Source organism: Hemitrygon akajei, unplaced genomic scaffold (assembly GCF_048418815.1).
Source record: "Hemitrygon akajei unplaced genomic scaffold, sHemAka1.3 Scf000033, whole genome shotgun sequence".
Taxonomy (NCBI): Eukaryota; Metazoa; Chordata; class Chondrichthyes; order Myliobatiformes; family Dasyatidae; genus Hemitrygon; species Hemitrygon akajei.
The window spans coordinates 12,615,565-12,642,365 of NW_027331919.1; the positions used below are offsets into that span (position 1 = coordinate 12,615,565).

General features: G+C 46.5%; 2 protein-coding genes across 3 annotated transcripts in view; both read right to left on the bottom strand.

Moving 5' to 3' along the window:
• Positions 1–1,238: 1,238 nt before the first annotated feature.
• LOC140719896 (NACHT, LRR and PYD domains-containing protein 12-like) lies at positions 1,239–15,533 on the bottom strand. Its single transcript, XM_073034821.1, has 6 exons — positions 15,495–15,533; positions 13,072–13,734; positions 10,465–10,607; positions 10,118–10,288; positions 1,990–2,106; positions 1,239–1,320 (listed from the first exon to the last, which is right to left on the bottom strand). Exons 1-6 carry the CDS (start codon positions 15,531–15,533, stop codon positions 1,239–1,241), a joined length of 1,215 nt encoding a protein of 404 aa, XP_072890922.1.
• A 4,089-nt stretch (positions 15,534–19,622) lies between these two features.
• The window catches only part of LOC140719919 (uncharacterized), a 40,309-nt gene continuing 33,130 nt past the window's right edge, over positions 19,623–26,801 (bottom strand). For both annotated transcript variants that reach the window (XM_073034845.1, XM_073034844.1), the window contains 3 exons: positions 20,889–21,060; positions 20,708–20,773; positions 19,623–19,697 (listed from right to left, as the gene is read on the bottom strand). In XM_073034845.1, coding sequence (XP_072890946.1) covers positions 19,693–19,697; positions 20,708–20,773; positions 20,889–21,060 — 243 coding nt within the window. In that variant the 3' untranslated portion in view covers positions 19,623–19,692. The remainder of the gene's footprint in view (positions 19,698–20,707; positions 20,774–20,888; positions 21,061–26,801) is intronic.

Consider the following 26,801-nt stretch of genomic DNA (forward strand, 5'->3'; position numbering starts at 1 on the left):
ACAAGAGGACACAGATCAAGGTGCAAGGGAGTAGGTACAGAGGATATGTCAGAGGTAAGTTTTTTACTCAGAGAATGGTGGGTGCCTGGAATGGACTGCCGGCAATGGTGGTGGAGGCAGATACGAAAGCGACTTTTAAAAGACTTTTGGAGATGGAGCTTAGAAAAATAGAGTGCTATAGATAAGCCTAGTAATTTCTAGGTTAGGGACATGTTCGGCATAGAATTGTGGGCTGAAGGGCCAGTATTTTGCTGTAGGGTTTCTGTGATTCTATGTATTCATGGATATTCATGTATAGTTGAATGACGATTTCTCTTGGATTGCATAGAAACCGTATTTTATGCACAGGTCGCAACTTCCTTGAAAGAGAATCCAAAGATCCAGCTGTGTGATTACCTCATTCCAGCTCCAACATCTTAGTCACGTGTTAATCTGTATTATCCTCTCTTGCCTTCTGAGCCACAGATCTGATCTCATTGCCAGTGTCCTGCCTGTCAGACATATTTCTAATTGTACATTTGCACCGCTTTCCTCCCACCCAGAAGTATGAAAAGTGGTTTACGTGTTATTGAGGAGATTGCCCACAGCAGGCACTTTGCCCTGGGCTTGGCTTTCAAACCGATTTCATCCTCCTGACTGTCACGCAGTTTCCTGTGAACTGCACATTGGGTCAAACTAACTCCCATATGTCCCCTCTATCAGCTTCTCAGTTTAACGAATGATCCCGAGATTATCCTTCTCCACTTCCAGATCCTTAAAGTCGTCAGAGACACTGGAGTTCTCCATCAGCATAGCATTACACAAACCCGAGGTCAGACACAGAGTGAGTCTCCCTCCACACCGTCCTAACACACACTCAAGGATCAGACACAGAGTGAATCTCCCTCCACACCGTCACATCACAAGCTCCGGTGGTCAGACACTGAGTGATGCTCCATTAACAACGATCCATCACACCAGACATGGTCAGACACAGGCTGAGGCCCCTCCACACTCCAACATTCCATTCTCCCTCGTGCAGACACAAAGTGAAACCTCTTCTTCCTCGTCTTGTCATACACTCGTGTTTCAGACATAATGTACAGTTCCCGTCCACACATTCATTTCGGGAGGACTGCAATGTACAAAAGAGGATGTAATTTTAAGACCTAATAAGGAACTGTAAGGCCACATTTGCAGCATTGTGAGCTGGTTTTGATCCCTTACCGAACAATGTATGAGCTCCTATTGGAAATAGTTCAAATCAGATCCATGAACACGATTCCAGGATTGGACGGCTTGTCATATGATGCAGTTTCAAGGCTCTGGGGACTGTGCTCGCTGGAATTCAGAAGAATGTGTGATCAACTATTTAAAGCTCTCGGATGGTGAAATGTCATGATTTGAACATTTGAACAGGTGAACATTTGGAGTTGCAGAAAATAAAGAGAGGCAGAGACAGAGTGAATGGGCACAGAATATTTACCCGGGCTGGGGAAATCGAGAGAAAGCGGGTATAGTATTGATCTGAGTGGTTAGAGCGGAGTGAGAGAGATCGTAGTGGTTTGAGAGAGCAGAGGGAAGGGAGAGAGTAGGATAGTGAATGGGAGACAAAGGGGAATGGAGGGGAAAGAGTTGTGCGGAGGGTGCGGAGAAAGAGAGTGGGTGGAGAAAGGGCGAGGAAGTACGGGAGGAGATAGCTGGAGCAGTGAGGTAGACGGAGTGGCTATCAACTGGACGGAGGGGCGATATGATGAGAAACAAAGGGATAGATGGGGAGAGAGGTTTGTCGGTGTGTGATGGGGAGAATCGGGTTGCGACAACAGGAAGAGAGTGGAGTGGCAGGGAAGGGCAGAGGAGGTGAGAAGGGAATTTGGAGGCGATCGGGGAGTGGGTGTAGGAGAGAGAAAGAGGAAAAAAGACGAGGTAGTCACTTGATTCAAGTCGGTCCCAGGGTCTGCTCAGAGACCCTGCATCTTTGCAGGAATATCCCAGCACAAAGGTACTGACTTCTCGGAAGCGAAACGTTCAGCCCGATTACAAGGCAAACCCCACACGGACGATTCGCACTCACGACCGGCATACTTTCCAGAGCTCATCTTGTACAGGAGGCCAGAGGCCACTTTGCTGTCGAAGAGCATCAAACATGTTATACAGAGACAAAACAGCTCCAGCAGATACCCGAGACCATCGCCAAAGTAATGCCATTAAACCCCCTTCTCCTCAGTCCTGTGTCAGCCCCCAAACTAATCACACGAATCCCTTCTTCCCCCACTGACCGACTGTCTCCCCACTGCCCTGTGTCAGTTTCCAACAATAATCCCAGTACACCACGCTCCCCCGACACTCTCTGGTCCGACGTCAAACAAATCCCACTGACCCACTCTCTCTCCACAGTACTGTCAGTCTCCATACGAATCAAACACGCCCACTTTCTCCCCTGAGATTGTTTCAGTCCCCAGCGGAATCCTACTGCCCCGTCATTTCCCCACAGATCCATGGCAGTCCCGAAATGTGTCCCACTGACCTACTCACTCTATCCACAGTACTGTCAGTCTCCATACGAATCAAACACGACCACTTTCTCCCCTGAGATTGTTTCAATCCCCAGCGGAATCCTACTGCCCCGCCATTTCCCCACAGGTCCATGGCAGTCCCGAAATGTGTTCCACTGCCCACTTTCTTTCCAGCAACGCCGTGCTCTCCCCAAATTAATCCTATTGCCCCTCCCTCTCCCCACAGCTTCGTGTCAGTCTCCAAACTAATCCCATTTCAGCTCACTCTGCCTGCAGCCCTGTGCCAGTCCGCAAAATAATACCAGTTTACTGATCCCTTCCCACTGCCCCCGTCCAGATCTCAAAGCATTCCCACTGCCCCCGTCCAGATCTCAAAGCATTCCCACTGCCCCCGGCCAGATCTCAAAGCATTCCCACTGCTCTATCCGTCGCCGATAGACAGGTGACGGTCCCAAACTTTTCCCATTGTACCACCCTCTCCCAACAACATGGTACAGTTTTCAAACAAATCCCAATGCCGTCCCCCCTTCCCAAAACCTACTTCAGTAGTATGTGTGTTTTGTGCCGCATGTGATTGTTGGCATTGTGTTTCTTTATGCTGAGTAACGCTGACGCGTTTGGCTGTATTCATGTTAACTGATGTACGGTTGAATGACAATTAAACTCGAATTGGATTGCACCGCTGTCATATGCACAGGTCTCACCTTCCTTGGAAGAGGCCCTTGTCATCCAACTATCTGAAGCCCTCATTCCCACCCCAACGCCTTAGTCACGTGTTAATCTCTATTACCCTCCTATTTCTGGCGACACCAGCCCGTGCAGAACTTTGCCCGCTCACCCTCCCACTTGAGATTGCTGAAAACCCGATCCGAGAGGTCGTGACCCTGGCACGCGAGAGGCAAAATACCATGCAGGAATCTGTACCTTGCTCAGAAAACCAGTTTTATGTTCCCCAAACTAGGAATCGCCGATAACCACAGTTTGTTTCATCTCGCCTTCCCTTCTTAACCACAGAGACAAACTCGGTGCCAGAGACCAGAACTGTGAGACTTTCCTCTTCACAGTCATTAACACCCGTCTCCCCCACCCAGACGAATACAAAGTGATATATCTGTTATTAAGCTATTTGGACAAACCCCTTTCAACCTCCTGACAGTCACTCAGTTTCCTGTGAACTGCGCATGGGGTCTAACTTCCTCCCAATATGTCGTCCCGACCATCCCCCCACATTACCGAATGACCCTGAGTTCATCCAGTACCAGTTCCAACTCCATAAATCAGAGCTTTGGAATCTGCATCCGGATGCAATTGTCAGAGGCGAGGTTGTCGGAGACACTGGAGGTCTCCCTGCCGTCCCAGATCCTGCAAGAGGAGCATTCAACTCTCCTGCCAGGCATGCCTACTGTTCTAACTGTGCAATTATAAACAAGGAAACGATAAATAAACTGAAAACAAACCTACCAACAGTTTGCCCCAACAGTGACATGCAAAGGTTTGGGCACCCTTGGTCAAAGGTTTTGTTACTGTGAATAGCTAAGCGAGTAAAAGAGGACCTGAATTCCAAAAAGCATACTGTTAGAGATGACGCATTTCTTTAATATTTTAAGCAAGAGTACCTTATTTTTTTTTTAAAATTTCCATCTTTTACAGTTTCGAAATAACAAAAAAAAAGATAAGGGCCCGAAGCAAAAGTTTGGGCACCCGGCATGGTCAGTACTTAGTAACATCCACTTTTGCAAGTCTCACATGTTGTAAACGCTTCCTGTGGCCAGCTAAGTGTCTTTCAGTTCTTGTTTGGTGGAATTTTCACACATTCTTCCTTGCAAAGGCTTCTAGTTCTGTCAGATTCTTTGCCCGTCTTGCATGCACTGCTCTTTTGAGGTCTATCCACAGATTTTCGATACTGTTTAGGTCGGGGGACAGTGAGGGCCATGGCAAAACATTCAGCTTGCGCCTCTTGAAGTAGTCCGTTGTGGAGTTTGAGTGTTGGATGTGTTTCAGATGATTATCCTGTTGTAGCAGCCGTTCTCATTTCATCTTCCAGCATTTTTACAGACGCTGTGATGTTTGCTTCCAGAATTCGCTGGAATTTAATTGAATGCATTCTTCCGTCTACCAGTGAAACTTTTCCTGTTGTCACTGGCTGCGAAACAAACACCCTTTGCTTAACAGTTGGAGAGGTATTCTTTCCATAGCATTCTGCACCACTTTTTTTTCCAAAATTACCCTTGACGGCCACAGGATAGAGGGATGTCAATTCACAACAGAGATTGGGAGGAACTTACTTTGCCAGAGGCGGGTGAAGCTGTGGTATTCGTTGTTACAGGCGGCCGTGGACGAGAAGCTACTGGACAGAGAGTGATAGATTCCTGACCAGACAGAGCATGAGGAGAACGGAGCGAAAGCTGGACATTGGGAATAAGGGTTGATCAGCCATAAACAAGTGGTGGACTGACCCGATGGAGCAAATGGCTTAATTCTAGCATTCTGTCATATGATCGAATTTCAAGCTCCTGGGATATTGGGTATCAGCATCTCAGAGGGTCTACACTGGGCACAACACATTCTTGTGACACGAAGAACGTGTCTTGTTCCTGATAGAACAGCCTCAGGCATCCAGGTTTCAGCACTCCCATTCCTCGGAGAGCAGTTGGCTGTCACTTTCCCTTTAAGACTCAGACTGCCAATTATTGTCTGCCAATGATCCTTCATGGAATGTCTGTCGGTCAAGGCCTCGCGCCGAGCACTCAGTGCTCAACCGTACGGAATCGATTTCCTGTACTGCTGTTTGTGAATTTATCTTTGGATTTCATCACTGTGGTCTTTTTTTTATTTCGAGACTGAGCCGGAGTGTATTCTGGACTCCACCCGGCCCTTCCCTTCTCCACCATACATATCTCTCTCGGTACAGAGGGGATTGCAAGGTTAGGGGTTGGAGGGGATGTGGTCTGTCATTGAAGACTAGCGAATTTCTCAGGATGTACTGTGGAGAGCGTTCTGACTTGTCGCATCGCCGCCTGGTGTGGAGGCTGCAACGCAGAGGGTCGCCAGAGGCTGCAGAGGGTTCTAGGCTCAGCCAACCCCATCACGGGCACAAACCTCCCCTCCATCGAGGACATGTTCAAGAAGGAATGCCTCGGGAAGACCGCATCCATCAGCGCGGACCCCCTCCAGCCGGGAAATACCCTGCGCTCATCGGTACCATCGGGTGGGGGGGGGGGATACAGGCGCCTGTAAACTGAACAATTTACAAGCAGTTGCTTCCCCTCCGCCATCAAATTGCGAACGCTCCCTGAACACTTACACACTCCCTCGGTATTCACCTTTGTTGCAGTTTTTATTAATTCTCCAAATTCCCGTTAATTTTACATCATTGCACCGTACCGAGGTCACGTTGAATTTGTACAAGGAGTCGGTGAGGCCGCACATGGAGGGCGGTGTTCGGTTCCCGTCACCCTCCTGTAGGAAAGATGCCACTGAGCTGGAAAGAGTGCTGGAGGAGATGTACGAGGATGTTGCCGGGACTTGAGTGTCTGAGTTCTGGGGAGAAGGCAAGAATATGTGTCTGCATTCCTTGTAGCGTGGGTATGAAGACAGGAGAGGCGTAGTTTGCCATGGGGAACTGAGAGCCAGTGTGGTGAGAGTGTTTTAGAAGTACGGAGAGAGGAGATGCAGAGAACGGTGTCCGAGGGGGAGGGGTTGTGGAAAGGGAATAAGTTAGAGAGAAAGAGGGGAAAAAGAGAAATGGAATAGAAAAGGGAAAATGTGGGGACCTGGGAGAGAGTGGCAGAGAGGGGAGGTGTGGATCAGAGGGGAGAGGGAGAGCAGTGGAGGAGTCTGGGCTAGGAAGGAGGGGAAGAGAGGATGGGAGGGGATGAAAGGATGTGGAAGTAACAGTGCGGTAGATTGAATGGGGAGAAGTGGGGTGGAGTCACGTGATTGAAGTCGGCCCGAGAGGCTGTTGACAGGGACCTTGGATCTCTTTAGGAATATCCGGGTTTAAATGTGCCGACTTCTCGCAGATAAATCTGTATGCACTGTTACAACTGTAACCCCGTGAGTGTAAGTTGCACTCTCTGCAGTTGTGCCATTTATAGTACATCTTGTACAGAGAAAAGAGGTCACATTCCTGTGAACGAGAGTTAGACAATTCCAATAGAGGCAAAACAGATCCAGGAAACCGGAGACCGTCGCCAAACTAATTTTGGTAATCACCGCTCTCCCCATAGCCCCTAGTCAGCCTCAAAACTTATCCTTTGATACGGCGCTCTCCCCACAGCCCCTAGTCGGCCTCAACACTAATTTCATGATACCGCGCTCTCCCCACAGCCCCTAGTCAGCCTATGAACTAATCTCATGATACCGCGCTCTCCCCACAGCCCCTAGTCAGCCTCAAAACTAATCCCATGATACGCGTTCTCCCCACAGCCCCTAGTCAGCCTCTGAACTAATCTCATGATACCGCCCTCTCCCCACAGCTCCTTGTCAGCCTTTGAACTAATTCCATGATACCGCGAGTCATTTCCCAAATCAATCCCGACAACCCTGCATCCTTCAACAAGCTAATCCCACTGTCCCACTCTCCCCCCACGGCCCTCTGTCAGTCTCCAAATTTAACCTACTCCCAAACACATTCCCCACGGCCTCGTGTCACCCCCCACACCAAGGAAATGTAACACTCCCAACCTCACCCTTCTCCGCATTTTCCAATCCAGTAAGTTACGATTCGATGGGGGACACAGGTGGAAACAAATTCCTGTGAAATTAATTACCTTCGATTAATGTGCATGCAACGCCCTGGGAAATGTTTCACTGCTAATGTAATGGTTTCTCTGTAGCAGCAGTGTGTTTGTGTTATGACGAGAGATAACGGGGGCTTTGGAATGTGCGGCGTTCCATGATGGGAGGGGTTTTCTTTCCTGTGAGTCCGAGAGCGAGGGACTAGCGGGCTTTTTTTCGACAGAAGATGGAAAGAGAAGACGCCAGAACGGGGTAATCGTAGACTGCAGGCCTGAGTGGATTTGGAATGGGGTCGGGAGTCGACCACGCCCGGGGGAAATCGATGGAGAACGGACGGACGGGAAAACAGTGAGCTCTAAGCAGCGCATTAGACTGTTTCGTTAAAATGGGCCCTTTTTCTCTTTGTTTTCTGTACTAACCCTCCAGTCAAATGAATAATGATAAAGCCCAATCGTTTAATTACAAATGGTGAACTGCTCGTTATTTCGTGGGTTTGATTTGTAACCGGGCAACGCGTCCACACAATCGAGATTTCTCAGTTTGGCCGGGCCGGAGGCAATATCGCCGCCCGACCCCCAGACAAACGCATGCTGGTGGAACCTGAGGGTTACAGTGATCATCTCTCCAAGTCTGACCACGGGGAACGTGAAGAGATGGGACACAGATGAAATCACCCATTGTTTGATCACAGGAAAATGTGATGGCACGGTGTGGAGGGAGATTCACTCTGTATCTGACCCCGGGAGTGTGTGATGGGACGGTGTGGAGGGAGATTCACTCTGTATCTGACCCCGGGAGTGTGTGATGGGACGGTGTGGAGGGAGATTCACTCTGTCTGACCCCGGGAGTGTGTGATGGGACGGTGTGGAGGGAGATTCACTCTGTCTGACCCCGGGAGTGTGTGATGGGACGGTGTGGAGTGAGATTCACTCTAAGTCCGACCCCGGGAGTGTGTGATGGGACGGTGTGGAGGGTGATTCACTCTATGTCCGACCCCGGGAGTGTGTGATTGGACGCTGTGGAGGGAGATTCACTCTGTGTCTGACCCCGGGAATGTGTGATAGGACGGTGTGGAGGCAGATTCACTCTGTGTCTGTCCCCGGGAGTGTGTGATGGGACGGTGCGGATGGAGATTCACTCTGTGTCTGACCACGGGAGTGTGTGATGGGACGGTGTCGAGGGAGATTCTCTCTGTGTTTCACGCCCGTATTCCATCCTCCATCCGTCTCGTACTCTGGACCTCAGTGACTCACGTCTGCGGTGTACAGGAGGGGGACGGTTAGCCAGCAAGGGGGTTAATTTGTGACGAGATCCTGGGCACCCAGACTCTGCCAGTCCGACCTCCCTCAGCCTGGAGCTGAGACGCTACTGTGTCAGTGTGTGGAGCTCCGACCCACTGTTACAGTGCACAGGGTGCGGGGGGCAGCAGAAACCTCAAACAAACTCAAGTCCGACACCAAGTCAGGAAGTTACAGCAGTTTATTGATTTCATCATGATAAATGTAAATTAAACAATATGTGAGCTGCTGACTTGCGGGAATAAATAAGCTGTTGTAGCGATGTACTACATGCAGAGCTAGAGACAACGACACGCATTCGGTAAGTCTGTTCCTGACTAGTTCATTCACACTTCGCGGCGCTGGCATTTCATCCCGAGCGCCCGCCCTCTCCGGCGGAAATGACGTCAGTAGTGCTCCGGACCGCTGGCTCTTTGTGAGCCAGCGCGCCGGCGCAGAAAGTGGGTCGACACACTGTTCACGATTCACTCACAGTTACACAGTTAACTGACCGGTGACAACGCGTGACAGGTAGATTAATCAGTCCCGTTCCTCACCGTCACTCTGCATCGCGTAAGCGATACTTATAAAATCACACTTCGGGGCCGTCCGGGATCGTTGCAGATCCAGGGTCACTGCCGAAGTATTTCTCTGTTGAACATCATTATATCGGCCAGACTGCCGAAAGCACCGTCCTCTGCAAAGGGAGCAAAAGGATTCTCTACCCGGATAATCACACCCCGGGACACCGGTGTCCCAGACTGAGCCCCGGCACCCCAGGGCTCCTCCTGTCTGTGTAATTCCCCGGGGTGTCACGCGGGAGAGTCTCGAACCCGCACATCCGGCGGAAGCTGCGCCGCTGGACAACAGGCAGAAATACGTCCTGCCGGAACGCTTCCGATATCATCTAGCTCGAGACCGGAGCCAGTTCCGTTAAAACCGTTGAGATGTCCCCCCGGCGCGCGGCCATTAAAGGGGAGGGCAGGGAATCGGCTCCATCCCGCGGGCGGGGATGTTGAAACATTCAGATGTTCACAGATCAACTCTCAGTCCGGGTCTGGGTTCCTGCAGAGATCTCAGATCCTTCTCCCCGGTCTCACTGAACCGATTCCCGTCCAGCCTGAAACAGATGGGAGAATGAAGATGGAATAAACAGATTACACAACAGTGTCAGTCACAGGGGACCGGGGTTAATGTTTCAACAACACTCACGGACAAATATCACCAGAAATCCCGCGGATCCGCTGATATTTTATCACATTGAACATTAACACAAACACTCACTCGATGCACTTCAGACTCGGGTGGGTCAGTATGAGGCGGCGGAGAGCGGGGACAGATCGGTCTGTCAGCGAGTTTAATCCCAGATCCAGCCACGTCAGTGATTGGTTTGTACTGAGAGCGGAGGCGAGATCCTCGGCACCAGAATCTGTGAGACCGACATTCTCCAGCCTGGAGATGAGAGAGTGAGGGTGAAAGACACAGAGAGACAGGAGATAGTACAGATCCCCGGTGTTTATCAATAACACAATTACTGATCACATTAATGTTCAGTGTCAGACACCCAGTGACTGTAAACACGATCTCCCACAGTCTGGTACTTACCGCAGTGTACATATTTTACACTCCGGGTTCCTCAGAGCCGCAGACACCAGTTTCACTCCTGAATCTCCCAGTTTATTATAATTCAGGTCCAGCTCCGTCAGTGTTGGGTTTGTACTGAGAGCGGAGGCGAGATTCTCGGCACCAGAATCTGTGAGACCGACCCGGTTCAGCCTGGAAATGAGAGAGAGTGAGGGTGAAGGACACAGAGAGACAGGAGACGGTACAAATCCCCAGAGTTTATCAGTAACACAACTACTGATCACATTAATGTTCAGTGTCAGACACCCAGTGACTGTAAACACAATCTCCCACAGTCTGGTACTTACTCCAGTTTCTGTATTTTACACTCCGTGTTGCCCAGAGCCGAAAACACCAGTTTCACTCCTGAATCCCCCAGTTTATTATTACACAGGTCCAGCTCTGTCAGTGATGGGTTTGTACTGAGAGCGGAGGCAAGATCCTTGGCCCCAGAATCTGTGAGACCGACATCCCTCAGCCTGGAGGTGAGAGAGAGTGAGGGTGAAGGACACAGAGAGACAGGAGAAGGTACAGATCCCCAGTGTTTATCAGTAACACAATTATTGATAACATTAATGTTCAGTATCAGACACCCAGTGACTGTAAACACAATCTCCCGAAGTCTGGTACTTACCACAGTTTCTGTATTTTACACTTTGGGTTCCTCATAGCCGCAGACACCGGTTTCACTACTGAATCTCCCAGGTCATTGAAACCAAGTCTAAACACAAACAGACAATTTGATGAACAAAGTGATTCAAACCGTGGGTCTGAGGGGATTTCTCTCACGCGGATATTTCAGGAAAAATTAAACCCTTCCGTAAGTCACTGATCGGAGTTCCCATCACTGTCAATGTCCCTCACTGCCCAGCTCCAGGGTATTCACTCAATGTCAGTCATTTAGTCTGTTGCTGTGACCCTGTGAACTCCACATTTTCTGTCTCGTTCTCCGTTAGCTAGAAAAGTGTTACTGACCACAGAGTGTCAGAAGGGGCAGGGATGGGGGTGATATGACCCCGCAGTGAGGAAGCTTTGTGAATCTGGAAATGTCGATGGGAGATGGAAGAAGAGACCCCACCTGAGGGAACGGATGGGAAGACACAAGTGGAAAGGGATGGGGGAAAGAGATCCCACGGGAGGAAGGGGGATGGGTTAGAGAGATCCCACAGGAGAAAGGCGGATGGGGACAAGTGATCACACAGGAGGGAGAAAATGGGGAAAAGAGATCAGACAGGAGAAAGGGGGATGGGGTAGAGAGATCCCACAGGAGGATGTGGGATGTAGAAGAGAGATCGCACAGGAGGAAGGGGGATGGGGAAGAGAAATCACAAAGGAGAAAGTGGATTTGGGAAGATATATCGCAAAGGAAGAAGGGGCATAGGGAAGAGAGATCCACGGGAGGAAGGGGGATGGGGAAAAGAGATCCCACAGGAGGAAGAAAATGGGGAAAAGAGATCAGACAGGAGAAAGGGGGATGGGGTAGAGAGATCCCACAGGAGGATGTGGGATGTAGAAGAGAGATTGCACAGGAGGAAGGGGGATGGGTTAGAGAGATCCCACAGGAGGAAGGGGGATGGAGAGTGAGATCTCACGGGAGGAAAGGTGATGGGGAAGAGAGATCCCACAGGAGGATGGGGGATGGAGAAGAGAGATCCAACAGGAGGAAGTGGGATGGGGTAGAGAGATCCAACAGGAGGAAGGCGGATGGAGAGTGAGATCCCACAGGAGGAAAGGTGATGGGGAAGAGAGATTCGTCAGGAGGAAGGGGGATGGAGAAGAGAGATCCCAGAGGAGGAAGGGGGATGGGGAAAAGATATCCCACAGGAGGAAGGGAATGGGGCAAAGAGATCCCACAGGAGGAAGGGGAATGTGGAAGACAATTCACTCAGGAGGAAGTGGATTTGGGAAGATATATCGCACAGGAACAAGGGGGATGGGGCTGAGTGATCCCACAGCAGGAACGGGGGTGTGGAAGAGAAATCTAACAAGAGGAAGGGTAATGGGTAAGAGAAATCCAACAGGAAAAAGTTGGATGGGGAAGAGAGATCCCACAGGAAAAAGGGGGATGGGGAAGAGAGATCCCACAGGAAGAGGGGGGATTGGGAAGAGTGATCGCACAGGTTGAAGGGAGGTGGCATTTGTCACTATTCATCTCAATCTGATTTTCTGCAGTTTTACCCAAATCCGTTTACTTTGAAACAGCACACTGGAACTGTTTCACTGTTCAGAGTGAGAGATAAAACAAGTTACTTCAACTCCTGGCACTTGTGCAGCCCGGGTTCCAGCCGCTGGAGTCCTTCACACTGAATGTGGCAGTTCCACAGGTCGAGCTCTTTTATTGTATCAGAGAGTCCGATGACATCAGACAGGACCCCGCAGTCAATAGGGGTCAGTGCCAATTCACGTAATGAAAGTGTTTTCATAGATCCCAGTGTGGCCTGAGCCAGATCACGATTCTGAGACTCAAGCAGGTAGTGCAATGTGTTCAGGAGGCTCCTTTTACTATCTTCACTCCTCGTGTTTCCACTCTGGCGTTCAACCTTGTTCTTCAACCAGTCAATCACCCGGCAGGTTGTTTGATGAGGAAATGGACCCAGAAACTCCTCCAGGCCCCGAGCTGTCATTGGGTTGGAGAGACCAGCAATAAAACGGAGAAATACATCAAATCGCCCATCTTTTGTCTTGTCGGCTTCAGTGAGGAATTTCAGGATATCCTCGGGATGTACAGTCAGGAATTGTGCGACTGCAGCTACATACTCTTGGATGGTGAGGTGTGGGAATGTGTACACCACGCTCCGAGCAGAATCCTCTCTCTCCAAAAGCTCCATCAGGAAACCGGACAGGAACTGGGAAGGCTGCAGATTGAACTTGATCAAATCTCCGTCTGCAAACACAATCTTCTTCTCGGAAACTCCTCTGTAGGCCATCTGACCGACCCTGCGTAACACATCACGGGGTTTCTCAATCTCACGACCGTGATTTTTCAGGATGCTGTAAATATAGTTGGAGTACAGTTCAGTCATGGTCTTGGGAATTCGCTGCGGGTCCCTGTCTCCGTGTGTGAAGAAGGGGCCCAGTTCCTGAGCGAGGATGCAGCAGTAGGAGGGGTTGTAACTCATGGTGCACAGGATCTCGTTCTCCTGCACGTGTTTGAAAACAGCTGCTGCCACCGTCTGATCTTCAAAATGCCTGATGAAATATTCCTTCCGTTCCTCACCAACAAATCCGAGGATTTCAGCCCAGACACCGATCTTCGCGTTTTCCAATAAATGTAACACAGTGGGGCGGGTGGTCACCAGCACTGAACACCCTGGGAGCAGCTTGCCCTGGATTAAACTGTACACAATGTCAGACACTTCACACCTCCATTCGGGATCTGGGCACTGGTGCTTGGGTTCTGTATCTCTCCGACTGTCCGCAAAATCGATTCTGTGCTTGAATTCATCCAAACCATCGAATATAAACAGCAATCCCTCTGGGTTCTTCCAGACCTCTCTCAGGATATTCCCAAAGTAAGGATACTGATCCAGAATCAGTTCCCTCAGGTTTATTCTGCAGTTAATAGTTTTTAAATCCCGGAATTTGAAACTGAAGACAAACTGGAATTGTTGGAATATTTTTGCCGCGGCCCAGTCATAAACAATCTTTTGTACCATTGTTGTTTTCCCGATTCCTGTCACTCCGGCTACTGCTGCAGAACTCCCAGATTTGGATTTACTCCGGGAAAAACTGCTGTGGAATAACTGACCAGTCTGTATTTTTTCTAACGCTCCACGGAGATGTTTCTCTCTATAATCCTCGAGATTTCTGCCTCTTGCCAGCAGCTCGTGTTCCACCAGTCTCCGATCTCGAAGAGTAGAAATGACCGTGAGCTTTGTGTATCGATCATTTAGCTGGAAAACCTTCACCTTCTCGCTCATCAGGATCGTGTTCACTCTCAGTGTTTCAGTTTGTGCCCGCAGAGTCTCCTTGTGTTTCTGTTGAATATCTTCATGGGAACCAAAACATATTCAAAATGTTAACTAGCTCAACTGACAAAGAACTTTATAACTACATTCCAATATTCAGTGTTTGAGATTACATAAATTAATTATATGCGTCCATGGATATTAGGACAGAAAATAAAATTCTGTTCACAGACACAGGAACTAACAGCGATGATTGTCCCAGAAAAAATGTCCAATCCTCATAGTCTGACGCGAACTACTGATGAAGGTGAACATTCCGAGGATACCCTATTGCAATCCTGACTGCACTCCCGTTACAACATTTCACTATATTTATATATTTAAAGGAACAGAACATGCTGTGAATGTGGGTTTCATTACTCAGAGAGTGGTAGCTTTGTGGAACGAGCTTCCAGTAGAAGTGGGAGAGGCAGTTTCGGTATTGTCATTTAAAGTAAAATTGGATAGGTATATGGATAGGAAAGCAATGGAGATTTATGGGCTGAGTGCAGGTAGGTAAGACTAGGTGACAGTATGCTTTCGGCATGTACTAAAAGGGACGTGATGGCCTGTTTACGTTCTGTAAATGTTGTATGGTTATATGGAAATACTCAAGTCGGGCAGCGCCTGGGGGAGAATCACAGTGAACTTGCGGATCGATAACCCATCGGAATGACAAGAAAGAAAATGGCTAGTTTGCAGTCACAGTGATGGAGGATTGGTGGAAAGATGGAATCTGTGTTAATGGAAGAAACCACAAGCGTCTGTCTCAGTGATGTACATCGTGTTTATGGGAGAGGGTGGTGAAGTCCTGACAACCGCTACTCATCAGTCTTGCTGTGGGGGTGTGGGGCTCTGTCTAATGAGGCCTCCGTCTGTCAGAGTCGACCGAGGATGTCCTGCCCCTGCAAGCCACGTCACCCCGATATGGAGAGGAGGCTTTTGCCGATGTAGCAAGCTCCCTCTCTCCCTGCATCTGATGAACACAAAGGAACGGCAGAGACTGACACAGCTTGGCACCAGAGGAGTTTCAGGAGATGCCAGTCTGCGTTGAACACTATTTCAAACTGCCTTAGGGGCTCCATGTCAAGAATTTTCCCACTGGGTTTACTCCCAATCTCTTCCCCATGAGGGGTACAGATTCAGGGCAGCAGAGGTTTGAGATCAGAGCTTTCCTGCTGCTGGGTGAGCTGCCAATCACGGCCGACGAGACCCATCTGCCCAAAGCAACTGGTTGTAAGGCACCAGTAACCCGCCTTTACCCCTTCTCCTGTCGGAAGAAACGTTTCCATCGGGCTTAGTGGCTATGCCACATGTGAAGGCCAGGAGCTGGACTTTGTTGTCAGAGGCTATTTGAGGCACACACTGCTGAGAGAATTAAGAGGTCGTGGCAGCTCATCCCCGCTACCAACCCTGGGCATGACAATCTTAAGCAAACAATGGGCAACCATTATTGACAACAATAAATCGATAAATTGGTTTATTATTGTCACATGCACCCCGGTAAAATGGGTAACTTTTCTGCATGCGATCAAATCGATTCTTCCATCAAATCAGCGCCATGAAGTCGTACAAGGATAAACGGAAAAGAATAGTACGGGGAAATTGTGTTTTAGGTGCCGAGAAAATGCAGTGCAGGCAGACAATAAAGCAGAAGGTCAAAGGATCATCGGGAGGTCAGAGTTCTGATTTTGGAACTATGCTCCCAGACTGTGGAACTCAACACCTAAAACTACAGTACGATGCAGAAGACTGAGGTGTGGATTACGACTGACATTTTGTCTTTTATTTTCTAGTTTGAACTTTATCCCGTTCTGATGCGGTTTGAAGGACATCGTCTGGATGAAATGTGCTTTACAAATAAGTTGTTGTTGTTGTTGTTGTTGTTGTTGTTGTCGTCGTCGTCGTCATCATCATCATTATCATCATCGTCGGATAAACTGGTAAAACTTGAGGTACGGGCATAGCCAAGCACAATCATGTCTAAATTGATAGGAAATTTTAATTTCCTATTGAAACTAGGAAATTATTATTGTGTAAATAATTGATACTATTGTGTAAAGCCTTTGGGATAATACCAGTTATCGATATTACGTTTGGGATAATGAATACCCTGTTGGTGTTCCATAGTCTTTCATTTCCCCCTTTTAATTTTGCATTTTTCTGGTGTTTTACACTAATTCATTTCTCTAAGTTATGTGTGTTTGGAATGGCTATATACTGTATATTTTTTTTAAAAAAACGTGTTTCTGCTTGTTTATCCTGTAAATTATATCCGAACGATTATCATGGATTGTTAAATCTGAAATAATGATCGGTCATTGTATGATATGAAGGACTCTAATTCTACAAGTGGAGCAGGTTTGTACTTACTGTAAGTTATGGTGTCTTTCATCAGTTGTAGTTTAAGCAAATTTTTTTAGAATGTTGTCCACTACTTGCCTGTGCTTGTGCGAGTAATGAGAATCAGTTAAACTGCTGCAGGATCCTGGAAAGTGTTGGATTGTTTCTGTTTTCGGTTGTAATTTTCAGCATTTTTCGTCTTGAAAATATTGTTCTTTTATTCTGCATGGTTGATAACTACACGTGTTAACCACCTGGTCCTGTATTGCGACAATGATCTCTTCTGTTTCTGGGAAGAGGTCTCCAACTCTGAACCGGGGGCTTGACTCTTCCTTGCGACATCTAGTTGGCTCAGATCGTGTGGATGTCCTCCGTGGGGAGTCAGAATATTCCATTGGTTAACGTTTTCTACTATTATGATAGTTTCTTCATTTTTATGGGTTATGCTTTCATTTCCGTTCAGTGACGTGTACCCCTTATCAGATTTGCATATGCTTGTAAGGAGTGCTGAATCCTTCATGCGTTATGAAAATATATCCTTAGAGCTAATTGTGGATTTCAGAAAAGGCAAGATGAGGTAATACAACACACCAGCCTTCATAGAGGGATCCGAAAGGAAAGAGTGAGCAAATTCAAATTCCTGGATGCCAATATCTCCGAGTTTCTAACTTGGACCCAATATATCGATGCAGCTACAAGGAAGGCACAACAGTGGCTATATTTCATCTGGGGTTTCCAACATCACTCGAATATTTCTACAGGTGTAATTTGCATAGCATTGAAACTGGTTGCATCACCGCCTGGTTCATGGGGACTACTGCACAGGATCGGAGTAAGGTGCACACTCAACGATTCAGGAAAAACTTTTCCTCTGCCATTCAGTTTCTGAATGGCCATTGAACCCCTCAATAATGCCTCACTAAACTGGTCTTTAAATTTCTGTTTCTGCACAACGTATTTAATTTAATATTTCATATAATCACACTGTCATGCATAGCTATACATGCTCAATTTGCAGGCCTTGAAGCAATTTTGCTGCTCAGACAGCTCCACTGGACATACCACGTGTCTCGCATGGACAACCACGGGTTACCGGAAACAGTACTCTACAGAGAAGTCTCTCAGGGCAAAAGAGATCGTGCTGCCCCGCACAAGATGTGCAAGGACCAAATTAAGCAGCAGCTCTCCCAGGAAAATATGGAGGTCAATGAGAGGCCGCCGCTGATCCACCGAAAAGCCAAGAATTTTGAGGAACCCAGAAGAGCGAATGCTGAAGTGAAGAGGAGATAAGAAGGATCCAACTCCACAAACGCCCGCACTCCAGCGGCCCGTGTTCCGACTGCTCCCCTGTCTGCAGATCCAGAATTGACTCCAACAGTCACCAACGATCATGCCGTTATCCAGTACCACCATCACACTCCCCCACACCCCCCCCGCACCAATACACACACACACACACACACACACCTCTACCAGGGAAAAGAAAAGGACTTAGGGTATGCTTTGCTTCATGGTCATTAATGTTTGGTGGAACTCCAAGATGTGCATACCCTGAAATCCTTTCGTTCCCCGGATCTAGAGTACCTGGTGCTGCTGTGTAAACCGTTCTGGCTACTGATGGAGTCCCGACTGTTATTATCACAGCTGTGTAATACATACACCAGCTGTGTGCTACTATCCCCCAGGGGGGATGTTTTCAACCAGAAACCGGTCAGGACTGCGCAAACAAGAACAGTTGGATCCGTGTGAACAGCACTTGCCGCGCAACAGGCAGCTTACATTGCCGGTGATCAGCTGGAGCTCAGGAAACGCAGCTCCGATCTGGGCAAAGTCATCCAGACAGTGAATCGACAATACAGAGACAGGATTCAGGGACAACTCTCCGCCAACAACACACACAGCTTATGGCCAGGTCTAAACACCGTCACTGATTTCAGCTTACATTGCCGGTGATCAGCGGGAGCTCAGGAAACGCAGCTCCGATCTGGGCAAAGTCATCCAGGCAGCGAAACGACAATACAGAGACAGGATTCAGGGACAACTCTCCGCCAACAACACACACAGCTTATGGCCAGGTCTACAAACCATCGCTCCAGTGCACATGGCGTTTTCTAGAAATTATTAAATGTCTTCCTTTTGACTATTTTCCAGGTCTGTTTCAGACCAAGATATCATAACAAGATTAAACGTCAATATGGGCACAGTGAGGGTTTACTAACTTTGTTACATTTTTACTGTTCAGCTGTGTTTGGCAGATTTTCTTGATCCTTGATATAAATTCAGATTTTCTTCAGCATTGACTTTAATTTTATTGGAAGGTTTTACATAATCACACGACTATCTATTTTCTTTGCTGATTGAGATTCCAAATATATGTTTCGTATTCTGCTACATTGTATCCTGATGCTGTGTTTGATATTCTACCGGTTCTATTTCACCTTTCTTTATGTTTCATGTTCTGTACTTTTCTAGTCTCAAGTTCATGCTTATATCTTTGGAAATTAGTTCCATTATTTGAATTATTTGTTTTAGCTTTACTGATGCAAGAGCAAATAATTTCAAATCATCAACGTATAGCTGTGTCAAGGTATAATTCATATTTTTCTTCTGAGTTGATAACTGATTTTTGTCCCTTTCAGTATTATGAGCGAGTTTAAGGCTAGACAAAACCAGGTGTGCTCAGTGAGTCGCTCCGGAAAATCCCTCAATTTAATATGATAATAGTGGCTGTTCCTTTGTGGTTGTTCAGAGCACGATTATTTTACGTCAATGCTTCATCAGATTTTGTTGAAACTTCACAAGTATTGGATGAATTTTCTATATATTTTGAACTTCTCAACCATGTGAGGGAGAGAATCAAACGTTTTCTGATAGACAATATAACACTGAAAGATTTCTGCTTTCTACAGGGATTGAAATAGAATTACATAATTTGTAATCTGTTGTTCATACCCGTACGGTATTCCTTCTGCTCTCCTGTGAATATATTTTGGTTATCTAAGATGCACGATGCTACAATTTTATATATAAAATGGTCTTATTATTACAAGTACCAGTAATAACATAGTAGGTGACCATTCAATGGTCTTCTAAATGCAGAATTAAAGCTGTCCTTGGGGCTGGTGGTACATTCCTCTGTAGTACTGTGTTCACTCCTGATTTTCCTGCTCCTGGGATGATCGGAGGGGGTGCAGAACGGGTTCATTAGGGTGTTGCCTGGATTCGGTGGCATCTGAGGCAAGTAGAGGTTTGATGCACTTGGTTTGTTCACACTGGAATTACAATAGAGATCTGACAGAGGTGTACAAGTTTGAGAGATAATAGTTTGGGTCGACAGCCTGTATTTTTTTTGTTTGATTTGTACTTAAGATTGGTGTCTAGTACCAGAGGGCATTTCGTTGAGGTGAGATGGGGTGAATTCGCAGCAATTGTGGGTAGTTGTTTTTTTTTTAACAGAGTTGTGGGTGCTTGGAATTTACTCTCTGGGTCCTGTTGGAGGCAACTATATTATAGATGCTCCTAGATGCTCCATGAATTTACAGGAAATACAAGGAGTTGGTCAATAATATAAGAATGAATACGAAAGTATAACCATAAAACCGTATGACAATTACAGCACAGAAACAGGACAGTTCGGCCCTTCTAGTCAGTGCCGAACGCTTCCTCTCACCAAATCCCACTGACCCGCACTCAGCCCATAACCCTCCATGTAATTCCCGTCCAAATTTTACTTTAATTGACAATACCGAACCTGCCTCTACCACTTCTGATGGAAGCTCGTTCCACACATCTTTTTTTTTTCTTTCCCAGATATATAAAGAGTAAAAAAAAAGGAAGATCGATATGGGACCGCTGGAAACGGGTGACAAAGAAATGACAGACATACTCTGTGGAAGTCACTAGCGGAATTACAAAAGGAAAAGAGCATCAGTGAACAGAATTGCGTTTAGTGCTATTACAAAAGAAAAGGGGCTTGGAGGATGAAAGGTCTGAAGATAGAAGCGTCACCTGGACTGGGTCATACAGTCTGCCAGGAGCCTGCATGTGGTGTGGGAGGATTCCCAGAGCGTTAGGATCTGGAGTGGGGGCTTCAGCAGAACCAACAGATGGATTAATAGAAAAATACAATGTAGAATGTTCAGACTGCCAAGAGAGATTCCTTGAATTGTTACTTGAATCCAGAGATCAGCAAATGAGGAATGGCGAATTTTGATTCCCAGGTTTTGCCAAGTCACAGACTAACATTTGAGATGTGGTTTGAACTGAGCATTTCATCACTCACCAATCAATTGAGTGGGTAATTCAGACAACCCTTGGGCGATGTTCATGTATTTCTGTGGATCAGGACCTGTTTAAATATTTAAAAAAAAAACAACATCCATGGAAATAAAGCTAAAATAATTAAAATAACTAAAATGTTTATTTCAATGTGCCTTTGTGTTCATTGCGTGTTTTTAACATACCGAGCTCCTGTATTTCCCTCAGTATCCTGTCCAACTTCGGTAACTCAGTCCTCGATGTCACAAAGGATTCCCACATCGCCCTCAGGGCCCGGGAGTCTTTGCCCATCACCAAACTGAGGAAGAGTCTTGAACTCTCTGTCCGGTTTCCCTTCTCTGTCAGTTCAGTGACTTTCTATAAAAGGAAAACAATGAATTTATTTTGGAGCAGATAGACAGACATGGAGAATGAGAAGGAAAGTATCTGTTCATGGCCCCAGTAGCTTCAGAACAGATGCAGTCACTGGGCTGCTGCCTCATCCTCCCTGGGTTCAGTCATTACCAGAGAAACAACAAGTGAAGGAAATTCTAAATCAATATTGTGAAAGAAAGCCGATTTACTGACACCCTGCAGCAGATGCAACGTGATTAATTTCCTCGATCTCTCAATGCACAGCGTTTCATCAACAGGATGTGACTACAAAAAACGGAAAAGAGGGGACACGGAGAGATCAAATGAAAAAAAAAATGGATGGCAGGCATCACTGAATCGTGGCTGAAAGAAGTTTCTAGCTGGCTATTGAATCGAAAGAATAGGCAGGTGGGTGAAAGCTTTGGGTTGACTCTGTTGTCATTAAAAATGAAAAGTCCTAAGAAAGAGGTGATGTCGGATTTGACAATGTAGATGTTAAGAAACTGCATAGGTAAAATGACCCTGATGGAAATTATGTACAGGCCTGTTAACAGTAGCCAGGATGTGGGCTACAAATTCCAGTGGGAGAGAGAAGAGGCAGGTAAAGAGGTCAATGTTTAAATTGCCACGGTGAATTTCAATATGCAGGAAGCTTTGGAAAGTCAGGTCGGTGCTGAATCCCGAGTGTGGAAATTTATAGAATGCCTCTGAGATGGCTTTTGAGAAAAGCCTATGGTTGAGCCCACTAAAGGAAAGGCGGATCTTGATTCGGTGTTGTGTATTGCACCAGATTCGATTGAGGAGCTTCAGCTAAATAAACCCATAAGAGGCAGTGATCATAAAATAGCAGAACTCACACTGCAGTTTGAGAGGGAGAAGATAAAGTTAGATGCATCAGTGTTACAGTGGAATACAGGAATTACAGAGGCCTGAGAGAGGAGCTGGGCAAAAATAAAAAATCGAAAATGATACTAAGAGGGTCATTGGCAGAGCAGGGATGGCTGAAGTTTCTCGGAGTAACTCCGAAAGCGCAGGAAAAAAATGATCACACAGATAAAGAGTTATTGTGAAGGGAGCCTGATCACCCGTGGCTGACGAGGTATTCAAAGCAGCACAAAAGCAAAAGAGACGGCACAGAATATCACAAAGTGTAGAAGAAAGCTGGAGGACTGGAGTGTTTTTACAATCTAACAGAAGTCAATTAAAAATCTGTAATTAGAAAAAATATGAAATATGAAGGTAGGCTAGAAAGTAACGGAAAATAGTTTACTAAAACGTCCTTCTGATATATGAAGAGTGAAAGAGAGGATAGTGGATATTGGCCTGCTGTAAAATAACAATGGACAGGTACTGTCAGGGGACAAGGAATTGTCGGAAGGCATTAGTCAGTATTTTGCATCAGTATTCACTGTAAAAAATATTAGAACGTGCCAGATATTTGAGCATGTCAGGTGGCAGAAGTGAGTGTATTTGCAATTATTGAGGAGAAGGCGCTCGGGAAGCTGAGCGTTCTTAAGACAGAGGAGTCCAGATCAACTGCAAGCGATTGTTTCTGAAAGAGGAGGCTGAAGAGATTGTGGAGACATTAGTAATTATCGCTCATTAGATTTTGGAATGGTTCCGGAGGACCGATAATTTTAAATTATGGCAGCACGTACAACACGCTGGAGGACCACAGCAGTTCGGGCAGCATCCGCGGAAACGAGCAGTCAACGTTTCGGGCCGAGACCCTTCGTCAGGACTGAAGAGTGAGGGGAGGGTGGGAAGGAGAAGGCTGGTAGGTGCCACGTGAATAAAGCAATAAGAAGAACAATCAAGGGGTGGGGGAGGGGATGCAGGGAGGGGATAGGCAGGGAAGTTGAAGAAGGAATATAAGGGGAAAGCACAATGGGTAGTAGAAGAAGGCAGAATCATGAGAGAGGTGATAGGCAGCTGGAGGAGGAGGCAGAGTGAAACTGAGATGGAGGTGTTACGTATTCAGGCAACAATAAATATATATGTGTTATGCAAGGGTTTATAGAACAAATAACACGTTTATTAAACACTGAAAACAAACCCTCCAAAAGTAAACAAACACTAGCGTAACCGGTAATCAGCTGCTGTGCGGCAGATTCACAGTTCTTAATAGCGTTGCAGTTCAAACAGTTCTTAAAGCGGTATTGGAAAAAAAAAACAGTTCTTTAAAGCGGTATGCCGAAAGTTCAAAAGCTCACAGTCAATTTAAAAGGAGAGACTTTTTAAGGCGATTTAAATTCTCTTCCACGTCGTTGTCCTTCGATCCCCGGCGTCGAACTTTCCCACGAAGAATTTTATGAAATATAACGGTTTAATGGCACCAACCTCTTCTTCCACACTCTGTCCTCAATCTCCCGCTATCCCAGCGGAGATTAACACGAGAACAGTCAACGAAATCCTTCCGAATGAGGATCCTTCCACTGTCACGTGTCACGGGTACGTAACAGAGGGAATTACCAGAAGTTGGAGAATTCAATATTCATGCCAATTGGCTGGTGACTACCCAGACGGTATATGAGGTGTTGCTCCTCCAACCTGAGTTTGGCCTCATCATGGCAGTAAAGGAGGCCAGGTATGGACATATCTGAATGGGAATGTGAAGCAGAGTTTAAATGGGTGGCAAGCGGAAGATCCTGTCTGTTGTGGCGGACGAAGCGGTCCCTCAATCTGCGTAGGGTCTCGCCGATGTTGAGGAGGCCACACCAGGAGCACGGGATGCAATAGAAGACCCTAACAGCGTCACAAATAAAGTGTTGTCTCACCTGGAACGACTGTTTTGCGCCCTAAATGGTGGTAAAAGAGGAGGTGTAGGGACGTGTATAGCACTTACGCTTGCAGGGATGAGTACCAGGTGGGAGATCTGTGGGAGGGACTTGTGGACCAGGCAGTCGCGGAGGGAACGGACACTACGGGAAGAGGAGGGGGGTTTTATTTTAAATTATAGGCCAATTAGTCTGATCATCGTTTGGGAAGGTGTCAGCAGTCGAGAATTGAGGATAAGGTTTCGGGGTATTTGGACGAACATGATAAAAAATGCCAAAATCCATGAGGGAATAGCATGCTGGATCGACAACGGAGTGTCAGTGCGAGTTGTTCACTTGGACTTCCCGAGGACCTTTGACCAGGTGCCTCACATGACGCAGTTTAACAAGACAAGGGCCGACAGTGGAACAAGAAATACACTAGCATGGATAGAGGATCCATGCTTTCTGGAGATCCATGGATAGAGGATTTCCAGACAGATTTTGTCTGACAGTCAGGAAGCACAGAATGGGAACAAACGGGGCTTCTTTTCTTGTTGGATTTCGGTGACCAGCGGTGTTCTGCAGTGGTTGGTTTTGGGACAGTATTTTTCCCGTTATATTAATGATTTGAAGGTTTTATTACTAAAATTGCACGCGTTACGATGATATGGGGAAGGACAGGAAGTGTTAAGGAAGCAGGGATTTCGCGGGAGGACATTGACCGATGATAAATCGACATAGCAGAGGCAATTGGAATGTAGTATAGGGAGGTGCATGGCCATACACTTTGGCAGAAATAATGAAGACGTAGACTGTTTTTGAATCTGGGAGAAAATTCAGAAATCAGAGTTGTAAAGAGTCTCGGGAAACCTAGTGCAGGATTCTTTGCAATTTGTGTCGGTGTTAGAAAAGGCAATATCAATGCTGGCATTCATTTCGAGTGGAGAAGAATGTAAGAACAAAACTTGCGAAACCGCAGTTGCATATTGTGAACGATTTTAGTCCCCTGATCAGAGAAAATAGATATTAGATATTCAGCAAGTTAACAGATTTACTTTTCCTTTTCGCCCTTCCCTTTCTGGATAACCTATTGATCTTCTTCCTTTTTAGGACAACCTGTCGACTTTTGCGATCATGAGATATCAGCCAGTCAGCAGATTTATTTTATGTTGTGTTTTCTTCTTCCCTTTTAGGTCAAAATATTGATGTTTGTGGTCATGAGATATCAGCTTTGTGCGTGATCTTTCACCTCTAACCAATGTTAGAGATTTTCGTGGAAGTTACCAGGAAAGTTGATGAAGGCAAGATTATGGATATTATCTACATGGACTTCGGCACGGCATTTGTCAAGATCCCGCATAGGAAGTCGGCAAAGAAGATTCAGTTGCTCAGCATTCGAGATATGGTAGCAAACTGGATTAGACACTAGCTTTTTGGAAGAATCCAGAGTGTGGCCATAGAGTGTTGCATTTCTGATTGGCGCCTGTAACTCGTGCAGTGTCTCGGGGATCGGTGCTGTTCCCGTTGTTGTTTGTCATCTATATCAACAATCTGGATGAAATTATTGTTAACTGGATCAATAAATTTGCAGATGCCACCAACATTGGGAAGGTGCTGTGTACAAAAGAGGAAGATTACAACAGCTTGCCGTGAGATCTGTACCAACTGAATATTAGGCTTAAAAGGGGCCGATGCAATTTAATGCAGACAAGTGCAAGATGTTGCATTTTGGAAGGACCACGCAGGGTAGATCTTGCACAGCGACTGGTAGGGCACTGAACGTGTGTGGTGGAACAAAGTGATCGGGGAATACAGGTCTACGAGTCCTTCAAAGTGGCTGCAAATGTGCACTTTGCGGATCTGAAAGAAGGTTTTTTAGCGTATTAACCTTCATAAATGAAAATATCGTGTACAGTAGATGGGATATGATGTTGTATAAGACGTTGGTGAGGCCTAATTTGGATATTATGTGCAGTTCTGCTCACCTACCTACAGAACAGATGGTAATAAATTTGAAAGAGTACTTATTACGCAGACTTTCTAACCCCTTATTCTACTTCCAGGTTCCTCAGCTCGGCTGACGTGGGACTCGTGGCTGTCCCGCGATCTAAATTTAAGGTCGGGGGTGACCGCGTCTTTGCTGTTGCAGCCCCTAGACAGTGGCGCAACATTTCCCTCCCTATCAGATCTGCTCCCGCCATTGACACCTTTAATTCCAGGCTTAAAACTTACCTTTATTCACTGGCGTTTGAATCTTCCTGATGTGGCTGATTGTTGGCCTGTGTCTAGGCTCCTGTGTTGTTTATATTCTACCTGTGATCTGTGTGCCTTGTTATTTATATCTGTGTTTCTTGTATTTGTGATTTTAGCTACCTGTTATGGTCTGTACAGCACTTTGGTCAAAATAGGTTGTTTTTAAATGTGCTTTATAAGTAAATTTGACTTGACTTGACTTGGCAAGGATGTTGCCGGGACTGGAAGACTTAAGTTCTAAGAGAAGAGTGAACAGGTCAGGACTTTATTCATTGACAGACAGACTGACACAGAAACATACTTTATTGATCCCGAGGGAAATTGGGTTTCGTTACAGTTGCACCGACCAAGAATAGTGAAGAAATACAACAAAATAAAACCAGAAATAAATAAATGAAAGTAAGTAAATTATGCCAAGTGGAAATAAGTCCAGGACCAGCCTATTGGCTCAGAGTGTCTGACACTCCGGGGGAGGAGTTGTAAAGTGTGATGGCCACAGGCAGGAATGACTTCCTGCAACTTGGACAGCATCCTATTTTCAGACAGCACCGTCAGAGAGACAACGTGGGAGACTGAGGAGAGATTTGATGGAAATATGCAGAATTGCATGGGGTGTTGATAGGATAAATTTCAAGGGGTAGAAAGGTGAAACTTGTTGACTCAGAGGGTGCTGCGAGTGTGAAACTAACTACAAGCACAAGCAGTACAAGCAGTTACGAGAAGTCTGGATAG

Coding starts and splice junctions, on each gene's coding strand:
- LOC140719896 (XM_073034821.1), bottom strand. CDS start 15,533: ATGGTTGCCCATTGTTTGCTTAAGATTGTCATGCCCAGG. Junction 10,608..13,071: donor CCCGTGATGTGTTACGCAGG/GTCGGTCAGATG, acceptor TCCAGGCTGAGG/GATGTCGGTCTCACAGATTC. Junction 10,289..10,464: donor TCGGCTCTGGGCAACACGGA/GTGTAAAATACA, acceptor TCTCATTTCCAG/GCTGAACCGGGTCGGTCTCA.